This window comes from Oncorhynchus nerka, linkage group LG7, assembly GCF_034236695.1.
Source record: "Oncorhynchus nerka isolate Pitt River linkage group LG7, Oner_Uvic_2.0, whole genome shotgun sequence".
In the NCBI taxonomy this organism is placed as follows: domain Eukaryota; kingdom Metazoa; phylum Chordata; class Actinopteri; order Salmoniformes; family Salmonidae; genus Oncorhynchus; species Oncorhynchus nerka.
In genome coordinates this window covers 15,020,794-15,036,456 of record NC_088402.1, presented here as the reverse complement: position 1 = coordinate 15,036,456, position 15,663 = coordinate 15,020,794, and the positions used below count along the sequence as shown (strand labels likewise).

At 44.4% G+C, this 15,663-nt stretch overlaps 1 protein-coding gene across 1 annotated transcript; it reads right to left on the bottom strand.

Moving 5' to 3' along the window:
• Positions 1–5,839: 5,839 nt before the first annotated feature.
• On the bottom strand, positions 5,840–15,656 carry LOC115131266 (trafficking protein particle complex subunit 3-like). Its single transcript, XM_029662842.2, has 5 exons — positions 15,498–15,656; positions 11,604–11,701; positions 10,100–10,199; positions 8,607–8,789; positions 5,840–6,948 (listed from the first exon to the last, which is right to left on the bottom strand). Exons 1-5 carry the CDS (start codon positions 15,537–15,539, stop codon positions 6,829–6,831), a joined length of 543 nt encoding a protein of 180 aa, XP_029518702.1. The 5' UTR covers positions 15,540–15,656; the 3' UTR covers positions 5,840–6,828.
• Positions 15,657–15,663: the final 7 nt, after the last annotated feature.

The following is a 15,663-nucleotide window of genomic DNA, read 5'->3' as shown; positions in this document are numbered from 1 at the left end:
TCCCCTCACTCTTTGGCAAGGCTTGAAAGAAAGAGACCAAATAAAACAGTAAGATAGACAGGGTAGAATAGATCCAAAATAGAGGGGTGGATGGAGGGCCGGCTCCAAACATAAGTGGTCACTTAGGGCCCCATATACACACATACAGTACATTCGGAAAGTATTCAGACCCCTTTTTCCACATTTTGTTACGTTACAGTCTTATTCTAAAATGGATTAAATTGCTTTTTCAATCTACACAAAATACCCCATAATGACAACGTAAAAACAGGTTTTTAGAAATGTTTGCTAATTTATGAAAAATGAAAAACAGCAATATCACATTTACATAAGTACAGTATTCAGACCCTTTCCTCAGTACTTTGTTGAAGCACCTTTGGCAGTGATTACAGCCTCGAGCCATCTTTGGTATGACGCTAAAAGCTTGGCACACCTGTATTTGGGGAGTTTCTACCATTCTTCTCTGCAGATCCTCTCAAGCTCTGTCAGATTGGATGGGGAGCGTCGCTGCACAGCTATTTTCAGGTGTCTCCAGAGATGTTCGATCGGGTTCAAGTCCGGGCTCTGGCTGGGTCCCTCAAGGACATTCAGAGACTTGTCCCGAAGCCACTCCTGTGTTGTCTTGGCTGTGTGCTTAGAGTCGTTGTCCTGTTGGAAGGTGAACCTTCGCCCCAGTCTGAGGTCCTGAATGCTCTGGAGCAGGTTTTCATCAAGGATCTCTCTGTACTTTTCTCCGTTCATCTTTCCCTTGATCCTGACTAATCTCCCAGTCCATGTTGCTGAAAAATATTTCCACAGCATGATGCTGCCACAACCATGCTTCCCCGTGGGGATGGTGCCAGGTTTCCTCCAGACGTGATGCTTGGCATTCAGGCCAAAGAGTTCAATCTTGGTTTCATCAGACCAGAGAATCTTGTTTCTCATGGTCTGAGAGTCCTTTAGTTGCCTTTTGGCAAACTCCAAGCGGGCTGTCATGTTCCTTTTACTGAGGAGTGGCTTGCGTCTGGCCAATCTACCACAAGGGCCTGATTGGTGGAGTGCTGCAGAGATGGTTGTCCTTCTGGAAAGTTCTCCCACCTCCATAGAGGAACTCTGGAGCTCTATCAGAGTGACAATCGGGTTCTTTGTCACCTCCCTGACCAAGGCCCTTCTCCCCCGATTGCTCAGTTTGGACGGGCAGCCAGCTGTAGGAAGAGTCTTGGTGGTTGCAAACTTCGTCCATTTAAGAATGATGGAGGCCACTGTGGTCTTGTTGACCTTCAATGCTGCAAACATTTTTTGGTAACCTTCCCCAGGTCTGTGCCTCGACACAATCCTGTCTCAGAGTTCTACGGACAATTCCTTCGGATTGGTTTTTGCTCCCACAGCCAACTGTGAGACCTTATATAGACAGGTGTGTGCCTTTCCAAATCATGTCCAATCAATTGAATTTAACACAGGTGGACTCCAATCAAGTTGTAGAAACATCGCAAGGATGATCATTGGAAACAGAATTCACCTGAGCTCAATTTCAAGTCTCATAGCAGTGTCTGAATACGTATGTAACTAAGGTATTTTTTTATTATATTTTTCTTAGCAAAAAATTCTAAAAACCTGTTTTCGCTTTGTCATTATGGGGTATTGTGTGTAGATTGATGAGGAAAAAATATAATGTAATACATTTTAGAAAAATACAAAATGTGAAAAATGGAAGAGGTCTGAATACTTTCCAAATGTAATGTGTATATATATATATATATATAATTATTATTATTATTTTATCATTTTTTTTAGGAACTCAGTCGGGGTCTCAACTTACTGTTGAGAGTTAGAATAGTAGAATACACATGGTACAAGTTCGTAATGTGGCTGTGCATCAGCAAGATTTCTCTTGCTATGTCAGTCACTGACAGTGACTCAATTAGCCATGTCAGCGAGCAATGTTTAGATTGGTAAATTAGTCTAGCCAGCTATCTAACAGTAGCGATGTGTGGGCAAAATCACTGGGAAGCCAGAAAAGTTATACTACAACCTATGTGTTGTGATAATTGTGTTGTTTGCTCTATAACCTATTAGTTCATATGCCTTGACACCGTAATAAATAGGCTTAAAGGCCGAGACAATAAGAAGACACAGTGGCAGAATAAACTCAACCACACCTTTGTTTCATCACAAAACATAATGTCTGTAACAAACAGCTACATGACCAACAGCATGGTAAACCAAGGGAACACTTCCAACAGCATGGTAAACCAAGGGAACACTTCCGACATTTTCAGACTACTAAACAACCATTGATTTATAACCACGGAGAATTACCACAAGTTGCAAAGAAAACAGGAGCTGCCTCCACCATTCCAGCACCATTTTAACTTTCAAATCACCTCTGCTTAGTCTAATAGAGTGACAACTAAAAGATAATAATTTAGTCCAATCAACGTAAGCTGAAGAAGATGATGTCGCTGTCCATGGTACTGATTTGTGTGTGTGTGTGTGTGTGTGTGTGTGTGTGTTGTGTGTGTGTGTGTGTGTGTGTGTGTGTGTGTGTGTGTGTGAGACAGTGCAAGTAGAAGAAACGTGTTGACTCACCATACTTGTAAAGAAACACCAATGCCATCGTCCTCATGTTTACAAAACACTCTATCACTCTGTCATACAGTACGTGCTTTTAGTATTTGTTGTCCTTGGCTAACTGGCTAAATTGCTTGCTCGCTAGCCTAACTTCCTTTCATGGGCAACAATGCGCCAGGCCAGCTAGTTAATATTAGCCTATTACATCTAGCTACTTTTTGAACTTCCATCCTCTCAGGCCAGGGGCACAATATACAAATCTATGGCTGGATCAGAATAGCCCGTATGAAGAATGAAGTAAAACCACAAGTCCATCTCCCTATATCCACGCATGGCTGATTGAGGACATGGAAGATTTTAGCTAGCTAGCTAGCTAGCTAGCCACCGAAGGACAATGACACACTGAGAAGCAACAATTCCATTTTTTTCTGTAAATGACATTCAGCTTTGATGTGATTGGTGTGAAGCCAAATCCAAACTGGCTTCCCTTGGCACTTTGTTTTGGTGTGCCAGGACCAATCACAGTTTAGCTCAACGCTGATTGGGTATTATTTTATACTTTTGTGTAGAATCTCGCATAGGACCCTCAAAAGGCTAGAGCCAGCCCTGGGTGAATGGACAGGTGATGGAAGAAGGATGGGGTATTCAATAAGAGTATAGGCCATCTCAGGGCCATCCATGCACTAGCTAAACCTCTGTCACAGACTGTTATTCTCCATTTGTTTCCCATAAAGACCGTATGGAGGTGTTTAGCTGCTTTTATCAGCCTGCATCCTCTCGGGTATATAACATTTGCTGCTTGCTTGCCGGAGCTGTCCTAATAAAGTTTATTGAAAAATATAGGGAGCCATATGTAGAGTGAAGTGTGACGATGGCAGACTGAACAAACTGTGTGTCTGGGATATGAATGATGGTGAGGCTCTCTCCCTCGTGTGTGTTCTGTGTGCTGTTTAACAACCATGAGACAGACAGACACAGAGAGAGGGGGGTGATAGAGAGAGGGGGGGGGGGGGAGTGATAGAGAGAGGGGGAGGATAGAGAGAGAGAGAGAGGGGGGAGGGGAGAGAGAGAGAGGGGGAGAGGAGAGAGAGAGAGGGGGAGTGATAGAGAGAGAGGGGGGAGAGGGGAGTGATAGAGAGAGAGAGGGGGTGATAGAGAGAGAGAGGGGGGCAGGGGGAGTGATAGAGAGAGAGGGGGAGAGATAGAGAGAGAGAGAGGGGGTGGGAGGATAGAGAGAGGGGGAGAGAGTGAGGGTGGGAGAGAGAGTGAGAGTGATAGAGAGAGGGGAGGGGGGGGGGGGAGTGATAGAGAGAGAGAGAGGGGGGAGAGTGATAGAGAGAGAGAGAGAGAGGGGGGGGAGAGTGATAGAGAGAGGGGGGAGTGATATAGAGAGAGAGGGGGAGAGAGAGGGGGAGTGATAGAGAGAGGGGGAGATATACTCCTAACCCAGATACAGTTCTAAGACCTAATGACCTTCAAGTATGAATTGTAACACGTCCAATTGTTTTTCGAGTCAGGAAGTGAAGACAGGAGTGTGTGTGTTTGCTACTGTGTCCTGCGAGCATGTGCATGTGTACTCCTAAATTCCTGGGCGCATGTGGAAGAGTGATACAGGTTTTCTCACAGCAACAGTCCACAGTATCCCAGCTGTATATCCCCCTGGTACACGGCTCTAATTCTGCCAAATGATTTACATGGAACGACTGCACAAAACCATTTCCTCCCCTCTCACTATCCAATGTGCACATTATCGGCCTACAGTGCATAGCACAGGAGGTTGGTGACATCTTATTTGAGGAGGACGGGCTGGAGTGGAATAGTATCACACACATCAAACACATGGTTTGTTGCCATCCCATTGGCTCCGTTACAGACGTTATTATGAGCCGTCCTCCCCTCAGCAGCCTCCACTGATGCATAGACAAACCTTATAGGCCTACAGAATGCATATATACTGTATGTGGGTGTAAACTAGAGCAGGAGCTCTTCTTGTCTCACGTTGACAGCCCTCACAGTGTGTCCACTTTCCACTGTTTATCCTTTCAAATGTCTCTGATTTTACAGGCTGAGCAATGAGTGTCAGCCAGTTAGCAATGAGTGACCGCCCAGTCCCTGCAGGATGGAAAGCAGGCAGACATCATACACGCATTGATCGTATCAAACCTGTCTTGAACTGTCTGTCTGTCGAGGGGAGGTTGTTTTACCATTATCATACATTTCATTTGATAAAATACTGATGTGCAGTGTAACATACCCACATATGTAAACCTTAATGTTTTTCAATGCCATAAATACCAACGCCACCAGAGGATCACCACCCACCCCAAATCATAACCTTCAGCATTAAAGGGGATAACACAAAACTGATCTTGGATCAGTGTCTAAGGGGAAACTTCATTTTACTCTCAAAACGGGAAAGCGACCTGAAGAGAGAAATGTTTTTGTAGAGAGAGTGTTGGGGAATTCAAAGCCCACAGTGACCTCTGGTGGCTACGGTCTACCGATTATCTCAAATCATGGAACCGTGTGTGTGTGTGTGTGAGAGAGAAATGGCCAGCTCTGTGAACTCAGCGGTGATTGACGAGGTGAGCGGTTGAGTTGGTGACTACCGGATGACATCAGTTCATTCACAGGTGTTACGGCCAGAATGGGCCTCTGGCTCAGGAACCAGAGACCTTTAACAACGTCTTGCCTTGCTAGCCCCTTCCAAACACCCTGCCCTCTCTCTCTCTCTCTCTCACACACACACACCTCTGTTCTTGGCACCCTGTTAAAAATGTCTGTTCCTAAAACATGGCTGTCAGACACACAGGCACATACTTCCACAGGTCCTGATTGCTTCTATGTAACCTGAACAAACCTCAGAGGCATTAGGTGTGTGTCATTGTTGCTTGACTGGACAAAGCTGCTCCAGAGGAACAATAGTCCCACAGTGCACTGGGGGGTGTACCCGGCGACCAGCCACAGGGGAGGAGTCTGCGTGACACTTCATTACATTGGTGTGAGGAGACCTGCAACAGGTTAACGAGGCACACAGGCCCTACTATGTTACTCACGGACAAAAGGGTTTCACCACTTGGGGGCCAGCTGAAGCTGTGATTACTGCAGTGATACAGCACACATTGGATATGTCATGATGACTTTTAATAATGACATCAGCCTACTTCATTTACCACTGCCATACAGTGTGACAGTATCTAGCATGACAACAGAGAAATATCTTATACACATAGATATTAATAGAATCTTGACAATCTTTCATTTAAAAAAGGTGACAGACAAAAGTGAATATATATATATATGTTTTTATCAACGTGTAAAACACAAGAGACCATCAACTTTGACTTTATGAACTTAACAGAATTGCAAGTCAATCAAAAAACGTTATGGTAAGACTCCTGGCCCTAGAAATTAACATATGAGATGAAGTATCCAAGGAGTTCCTCATCAAAGGAGCAGAGATGAACGTTGAATGGTTGGGGGAGGAGGGGGGAGGGATGAGGGTCAGATGAGCAGAAGGTCAGGAGTCATAGTTCTGCAGAAGGGTGCATCCGTAGAGAATGATAGAGCCCTTTAGTGGCCAAAAAGGCAGTTTTAGCATGGGCAGCGTCATTGAGGGCTTCCACCATGCTGCCGCCATTTCAAAGTAGTCAACTGGCTGGGGATTCCTATGGGTTGTAGCCTCAATGGCGCCGTCACAGACACAATAGTGGCAAAGATGAGTCCTCTACCCATCTCTATGGGTACATCTCAAAAACCACCTCTCCTTTACTTTATTTGCACTACTATCGCTGGTAGTTATAAAGCATTTCAAAGTTAATTCCACTCCAAACTATCTTTTGTTATTGTTTTCATTAGTTCACTGTTGACATAGTCTCACAGTGTTTTGCATGTCAGCAGTCAACTTTTCAAGATATTGGGACTGTTAAGAAGCAGTGTCACCGGCCAAGTCATCCTGATGTAAAATGCATCATATATGGTAAAACGCATATAACTTCCACCTGTCAGACCTTTGTATTTAGACCAGTGGAGAGGAAGGAAAGGAGACATGGAGAGGAAGATGGATTTCAGACGCGCCCAAGGACTTGATTTCTTGACTCTCGCTCTCTCTTTTCATTCAGTCTCTCAGTCAAGGGTTTATCATTATACATCTCTCTCTCTCTCGCTCTTTCTCTCTCTCTCTCCGTACCGCCTTGAGTGACATCAGATTGAGGATGGATGGAGAGCAGGAAGAGAAGAGTGGTGGAGGGTGGTGCTTTCTCCCTCTCTCTGTTTCTCTCACTCATCGCCGGCCGGAAGGTTCTCCTCCATCCTCTTGATGAACTTCATGCGGATCTCTGTGACATTGTCTCCTCTCAGGGTGTCCTGAGCAAACTTCACATCCACTGCCATCTGTACCTGGAGGAGAGAGGAAGATATTATTCACAACACGTGAACATAATAACATACACTGAGTGTACAAAACATTAAGAACACCTGCTCTTTCCAAGAATGACTGACCAGGTGAATCCAGGTGAAAGCTACGATCCCTTACTGATGTCACCTGTTAAATCAGTGTAGATGAAGGGGGGTAGACAGGTTAAAGAAGGATGTTTAAGCCTCGAGACAAATGAGACATGGCTTGTGTGTGTGACATTCAGAGGCTCCCCGGTTTGTGTCAAGAACTGCAATGCCGTTGTGTTTTTCACACTCAACAGTTTGCGTGTATCAAGAATGGTCGACCACCCACAGGACAACCAGCAAACTTGACAACTGTGGGAAGCATTTCAATCAACATGGGCCAGCATCCCTGTGGAACGCTTTGGACATCTTGTAGAATCCACATGGGCCAGCATCCCTGTGGAACGCTTTGGACACCTTGTAGAGTCCACATGGGCCAGCATCCCTGTGGAACGCTTTGGATACCTTGTAGAATCCACATGGGCCAGCATCCCTGTGGAACGCTTTGGACACCTTGTAGAGTCCACATGGGCCAGCATCCCTGTGGAACGCTTTGGACACCTTGTAGAGTCAACATGGGCCAGCATCCCTGTGGAACACTTTGGACACCTTGTAGAGTCAACATGGGCCAGCATCCCTGTGGAACGCTTTGGACACCTTGTAGAGTCCACATGGGCCAGCATCCCTGTGGAACGCTTTGGATACCTTGTAGAATCCACATGGGCCAGCATCCCTGTGGAACGCTTTGGACACCTTGTAGAGTCCACATGGGCCAGCATCCCTGTGGAACGCTTTGGACACCTTGTAGAGTCAACATGGGCCAGCATCCCTGTGGAACACTTTGGACACCTTGTAGAGTCAACATGGGCCAGCATCCCTGTGGAACGCTTTGGACACCATGTAGAATCCACATGGGCCAGCATCCCTGTGGAACGCTTTGGACACCTTGTAGAGTCCACATGGGCCAGCATCCCTGTGGAACGCTTTGGATACCTTGTGGAGTCAACATGGGCCAGCATCCCTGTGGAACGCTTTGGACACCTTGTAGAGTCAACATGGGCCAGCATCCCTGTGGAACGCTTTGGACACCTTGTAGAGTCAACATGGGCCAGCATCCCTGTGGAACGCTTTGGACACCTTGTAGAGTCAACATGGGCCAGCATCCCTGTGGAACACTTTGGACACCTTGTAGAGTCAACATGGGCCAGCATCCCTGTGGAACGCTTTGGACACCTTGTAGAGTCCACATGGGCCAGCATCCCTGTGGAACGCTTTGGACACCTTGTAGAGTCCACATGGGCCAGCATCCCTGTGGAACACTTTGGACACCTTGTAGAGTCCATGGCCCAACGAATTGAGGTTGTTCTGAGGACAAGGGGGGGGGCAACTCAATATTAAGAAGGTATTCCTACTGTTTGGTGTACTCAGTGTAATTCACACAAATAGAATGCTCACACTACCGTGCCAACACCCTGTGCAGGCTCTGTTATTTTCTTTTCACATTATCCTTTTCTAGCACGGTTCCAACAGAGATGCTGGATACGCATCCAGACCAGCACAGTACAGCTTGGTTAGCCTAGTGTGAAAAGGCCTAAAGAAGCACCATCTATCTTTACCATCTCCAGAGCTCCTCGGAGTACCCCACACAGCAGGTTGGAGTAGACCAGTGAGCTGTGGTTGTCAGGCAGCTCTACAAAGTCCACAAGGGGGTTACTCTCCAGGATGAGGGACAACTCATCCCCTGCTGGGCTCCAGTTGGTCACACTGGGGGTGATGCCCAGGTACATCTTAAACGCCACCTAGTGGACAACACATGCAATCATACAATGGTGTTAGTGTTACAATGATGTTAGTACTGCATTTACAAATGGAACAGAGACTATCGCTCTCATAAGAGTCATCAGTAAATGCAGACACTGACATTGTCACATGAGTTGTACTGAGAGAGGGTTGAAGAGAGAGGACTAGGCCAGGGAGTGGACAATCTTTCTTTACCAGGGTCTCACAACAAGCGATCCAGTCTTTGATCCAGTCGTTGAGATCTGCCCTTGTGAATGTCTCTTTTAAAAACTGTATGATGGTAGTTCGGTTGTTAGTCAATGTCAAAGCTTGCAAGCGAGAGCTGCCCCGTCTTGCGGTTGAGTTGCTGAAATGTGCATAAACTGGGGACATATGCAACTGTGGTCTCTAAACGCTCTCGTCGCAGAGTGCTAAGTCGCCATGTGTCTCCTCCTTGAACATGACTGGTCGCTGGTAGCAAGGTGGCTGATTATCTCAGTCTAAACGGCAGTTGAGGCTACCAGTTCAATATCCAGCACAACATTCCATACTACTGCCTTCCCTATAACTGAACCTACAGTGAGAGGAGGTTAGACCTGTGAAAGGACTTAGTAGCACTGTTAGAACAGAGTGCTGAGGGAGCCTGGATGTCAACCACCAGGTGAGACAAGTAGTGTTTGAGCTTGACAAGTCTACAGCGATTTAGTACTGGACCTGATGCTCAGGAGTACAGCAGACTACTGTCTGACCACATAGACACAAGCACGAGTTTGTGTTTGTATGTGCGCATGGTCATTCCTTCAGTGTGAACTAAATGTACTTAGGCGAGGGGTGGTTTCACCCTGGGTGTAGGTTGACAATGCTGCCAGGACTATTGTATAACAAAGACAACAAGCAGTGAAGGACAAGAGCCCACACCACACACACACACACACACACACACACAGGGGAAAGCGGCCAGTTGGCTTTGCGGTGGCATAGCTGAGATGCTTCCCTAGCTGAGTGAGTGCAGAAAAATGAAAAGCAGTAGAGAGGAGCTATGAAAGCTCAGAAACTACGCAGACTACTGCAGGTTGGAGTTCAAATTCCAGTCGCTGACTCCCTCGCTCTCTAACTCACTCATTCACTCGTTCATAGTCAACCTCCTTCCCTCAGTCTTTTTCCCAGCTCTCTCTCTCTCCCTCCCTCCCCCTCTCTCTCTCTCTCTCTCCCCCCTGTCCTTTTCTCTTTCCCTGTCTGTTTCTTTCTTCATCTTTTCTTCCCCCTCGCCTCTCTTTTCTGGGAGGGTTCCACGGTCACGCTCTGATTGGCTCAGGGACGTTCCCGTTACCTTAGCGATGACATCAGCCGTTTCTCTGAAATCCTGACACCTCCCAATGCTGGATCGTGCCAGGAAGTCTTCGATGAGACGCACTCCGATATTATATCCCCTGGGAAAAAACAAGAGGGGAAAAAACAATGAGTAAAGAATGGTGCCAAACACTCTACCACTTTAGAGCAGAGATTCACACCTCCCTTAAAGATGTCTTACTCTACCACTTTAGAGCAGAGATTCACACCTCTCTTAAAGATGTCTTACTCTACCACTTTAGAGCAGAGATTCACACCTCCCTTAAAGATGTCTTACTCTACCACTGTAGAGCAGAGATTCACACCTCCCTTAAAGATGTCTTACTCTACCACTGTAGAGCAGAGATTCACACCTCCCTTAAAAATGTCTTACTCTACCACTGTAGAGCAGAGATTCACACCTTCCTTAAAGATGTCTTACTTTACCACTTTAGAGCAGAGATTCACACCTTCCTTAAAGATGTCTTACTTTACCACTTTAGAGCTTAAAGATGTCTTACTCTACCATTCACACCTCCCTTAAAGATGTCTTACTCTACCACTTTAGAGCAGAGATTCACACCTCCCTTAAAGATGTCTTACTCTACCACTTTAGAGCAGAGATTCACACCTCCCTTAAAGATGTCTTACTCTACCACTTTAGAGCAGAGATTCACACCTTCCTTAAATAGGTCTTACTCTACCACTTTAGAGCAGAGATTCACACCTCCCTTAAAGATGTCTCACTTTAGAGCAGAGATTCACACCTCCCTTAAAGATGTCTTACTTTACCACTTTAGAGCAGAGATTCACACCTCCCTTAAAGATGTCTCACTTTAGAGCAGAGATTCACACCTCCCTTAAAGATGTCTCACTTTAGAGCAGAGATTCACACCTCCCTTAAAGATGTCTTACTTTACCACTTTAGAGCAGAGATTCACACCTCCCTTAAAGATGTCTTACTTTACCACTATAGAGCAGAGATTCACACCTCCCTTAAATATTTCAGACATGAACACTGGCTTAGTCAGACCTCAATGCTGAATTGAGCAAAGCTGAAAGAAAGAGGGAGAGAGCTATAGACAAACATCTGGACCCTATTAAGGAGTAAGATGAGATCGTCACCTGATTGAACCATATTTGGGACGTGCTACAGTAGGTGTATTAGTTAGGCAGAGCAGAAAACCTTTACAGACCAACTCACACACTACATAATTGGTCTATTGGTTTCTAGGGTTAAGTTCAAGAGGGATGGAGAATTTGTCTGTGTGCTGCAGGTTAACGGGAAACGTCAGAGGCTGAAAGCAGTAGCTCCACTTTATCCATTTGCAGAGTAAAGGATAAACTGAAAATGAAACGTTGAGGAGTGGCACATTTTACACGTTCACAACAAGCAGCACACTTCACACACACGTGACTCAATTACTCTCCTTGTCTCCTTTCCTTGATGGATTATAAGTGAAAGGGCTAAGCAGAGTTTGTTGAGAAGAAGATAAGAGACTCACATCTTATCCAGCTGTTTGTTGACCTCCTCGTCATTCTCGTAGTCCTTACACAGCTGGGTTACCAGGGCTCCATACGTCAGAGTGAACAGCTCAGAGTTCTACACAGAGAAACAGAGATCTATTGGGTGAAATTCCAGAGTGCCATCACAGCCGCAAGATTTGTGACCTGTTGCCACAAGAAAAGGGCAACCAGTGAAAAACATACACCATTGTAAATACAACCCATATTTAAAATGTTAGGACACACATTCAAGTTATTTTTTTTTTTTTTACCATTTTCTACATTGTAGAATAATAGTGAAGACATCAAAACTATGAAATAACATATTTATTTATTTGACCATATTTAACTAGGCAAGTCAGTTAAGAACAAACTCTTATTTTCAATGACGGCCTAGGAACAGTGGGTTAAGTGCCATGTTCAGAGGAAGAAAGACAGATTTTTACCTTGTCAGCTCGGGGAATCGATCTTGCAACCTTTCGGTTACTAGTCCAATGCCCTGACCATTAGGCTACCTGCCGGCCCAATGCAATCATGTAGTAAACAAAAAAGTGTTGAACAATATTTGAGATTCTTCAAAGTAGCCACCCTTTGCCTTGATGACAGCTTGGCATTATCAGAAACCAGCTTCAGAAAGTAGTCAACGGGATGTTTTTCCAACAGTCTTGAAGGAGTTCCCACATATGCTGAGCATTTGTTGACTGCTTTTCCTTCACTGCGGTCCAAATCATCCCAAACCATCTCAATTGGGTTGAGGTCAGGTGATTGTGGAGGCCAGGTCATCTGATGCATCACTCTCCTTCTTGGTCAAATAGCCCTTACACAGCCTAGATGTGTGTTGGATCATTGTCCTGTTGAAAAACAAATGGTAGTCCCACTATGCGCAAACAAGATGAGATGGCTTATCGGTGCAGAATGCTGAGGTAGTCATGCTGGTTAAGTGTGCCTTGAATTCTAAATAAATCACTGACAGTGACACCAGAAAAGCACTATCACACCACCACCTCCATAGTTCACAGTGGGAATCATCCGTTCACCTACTCCACATCTCACAAAGACACGGCGGTTGAAACCAAAAATCTCACATCTGGACTCATCAGAGCAAAGGCCAAATTTGCCATTGCTCGTGTTTCTTGGCCCAAACAAGTCTATTCTTATTATTGGTGTCCTTTAGTAGTGGTTTCTTTGACGCCATTCAACCATGAAATCAAATCAAATCAAATTTTATTTGTCACATACACATGGTTAGCAGATGTTAATGCGAGTGTAGCGAAATGCTTGTGCTTCTAGTTCCGACAATGCAGTGATAACCAACAAGTAATCAAACTAACAATTCCAAAACTACTGTCTTATACACAGTGTAAGGGGATAAAGAATATGTACATAAGGATATATGAATGAGTGATGGTACAGAGCAGCATACAGTAGATGGTATCGAGTACAGTATATACATATGAGATGAGTATGTAGACAAAGTAAACAAAGTGGCATAGTTAAAGTGGCTAGTGATACATGTATTACATAAGGATGCAGTCCATGATGTAGAGTACAGTATATACGTATGCATATGAGATGAATAATGTAGGGTAAGTAACATTATATAAGGTAGCATTGTTTAAAGTGGCTAGTGATATATTTACATCATTTCCCATCAATTCCCATTATTAAAGTGGCTGGAGTTGGGTCAGTGTCAATGACAGTGTGTTGGCAGCAGCCACTCAATGTTAGTGGTGGCTGTTTAACAGTCTGATGGCCTTGAGGCCTTGAAATCAAAAGTAACAGTCAGTATCTGGTGTGGCTACCAAGAAGCTGTTTTTCAGTCTCTCGGTCCCAGCTTTGATGCACCTGTACTGACCTCGCCTTCTGGATGATAGCGGGGTGAACAGGCAGTGGTTCGGGTGGTTGATGTCCTTGATGATCTTTATGGCCTTCCTGTAACATCGGGTGGTGTAGGTGTCCTGGAGGGCAGGTAGTTTGCCCCCGGTGATGCGTTGTGCAGACCTCACTACCCTCTGGAGAGCCTTACGGTTGAGGGCGGAGCAGTTGCCGTACCAGGCGGTGATACAGCCCGCCAGGATGCTCTCGATTGTGCATCTGTAGAAGTTTGTGAGTGCTTTTGGTGACAAGCCGAATTTCTTCAGCCTCCTGAGGTTGAAGAGGCTGTCAGTGTGAGTGGACCAATTCAGTTTGTCTGTGATGTGTATGCCGAGGAACTTAAAACTTGCTACCCTCTCCACTACTGTTCCATCGATGTGGATAGGGGGGTGTTCCCTCTGCTGTTTCCTGAAGTCCACAATCATCTCCTTAGTTTTGAAGGCCTGATTCATGTAGTCTCCTCTGAAGAGTTGATGTTGAGACGTGTCTATTACTTGAACTCTGTGAAGCATTTATTTGTGCTGAAATGTCAAAGGCTGGTAACTCTAATGAACTTATCCTCTGCAGCAGAGGTAACTCTGGGTCTTCCTTTCCTGTGGTGGTCCTCATGAGAGCCAGTTTCATCATAGCACTTGATGTTTTTTGCGACTGCACTTTAAGAAACAGTTATTGAAATGTTCCTTATTGACTGACCTTCATGTCTTAAAGTAATGATGGACTGTTTCACTTTGCTTATTTGAGCTGTTCTTGCCATAATATAGACTTGGTCTTTTACCAAATAGGGCTATCTTCTATATACCACCCCTACCATGTCACAACACAACTGATTGTCTCAAATGCATTAAGAAGGAATGAAATTCCACAAATTAACAAGGCAAACTTGTTCATATAAATGTATTCCAGGTGACTACCTCATGAAGCTGGTTGACAGAATGTCAAGAGTGTGCAAAGTTGTCATCAAGGCAAAGGGTGGTTACTTATAAACATAATATACATATTTAGATTTGTTTAACACTTTTTTGGTTACTACGTTATTTCATATGTGTTATTCCATAGTTGATGTTTTCACTATTATTCTACAATGTAGAAAACAGTAAAAACAAAGAAAAAAACATGGAATTAGTAGGTGTGTCCTAACTTGACTGGTACAGTAGTTACAACACTGTATATAGACATTTTAAATGTTATTTTGGAACTGAGTGTAATGTTTACTGTTCATGTTTTATTGTTAATTTCACTTTTGTTGATGATCTATTTCACTTGCTTTGGCAATGTAAACATGTTTCCCATCCCAATAAAGTCATTACAATGAAATTGAATAGAGTAGGAGAAAACTTAGTTGCCAGCACCCCCTGGTGTAAAAACGTCAAAACTACAGACATCTTTAATGGATTCAAAGACAGTGAATGAGTTATTATATTGTAGATAAGTCATTTTCACAAATTAATTCGGCCTTACTAAAGTACGTAGCGTAGACTTGGGTCGGGTACATGGGTCAGCTACCTACGATGAAGAACCAATATCATCGGGGCAAATTTTGATATGCCAATTTGCCATCCATGCCAGGCTCATCCATGCCAGGCTCATCCATGCCAGGCTAACAGCTCATGTTTAACAAACGCGAAAGGTAACTATGCCCGAATAAAACAATTATAAACACTTACTGGCATTTTAGTAACTAGTTAGCTGCAAACAAGTTGCAGTGACTTAGTGAGTGTGCCATGGTGCTAGCTGGCGAATTAAATGCTAGTTACAATAACTAGCTAGCCAGACAAGCTTTCTGTATTTGTCATTCATTAAATGATCACTGAATATATTTATTTGCACTACAGTTAAGATGATGTGTCGGTAATACTTCATCAAAACACGCATTGTTATATCAACACATTAAGCTGTTTTGGCGGTTAATAAAAGGCAGTTTGTCGTCTAAATTAGCTACCGTTAGTTTAACTTAATACTGTAGCTAGCTAGCATTACTTGAGTATGCTAAGTAGCATTAGCAGAACGCGACTCCTTACCATCTTCTTGCCGTCTGTGGTTCGGTTGGATTGCCTTGACATAGTGTATTGGGTTACAGGCTTGTACAGATGATTGAGTAGTTATCCTTTATTTATTCGTTTCTTTGAGAGCGGTCCCTGTGATCTATTTTCTGTCTCAGCTGTCAAACACCCAACTTCCTGAAAA

Excerpts from the sequence above, each read along its gene's own strand:
- LOC115131266 (XM_029662842.2), bottom strand. The coding sequence starts at position 15,539 with ATGTCAAGGCAATCCAACCGAACCACAGACGGCAAGAAGATG. Across the intron at positions 10,200-11,603 it reads AACAAACAGCTGGATAAGAT|GGGATATAATATCGGAGTGC; the intron begins GTGAGTCTCTTA and ends GTTTTTTCCCAG. Across the intron at positions 8,790-10,099 it reads CGGCTGATGTCATCGCTAAG|GTGGCGTTTAAGATGTACCT; the intron begins GTAACGGGAACG and ends GTTGTCCACTAG.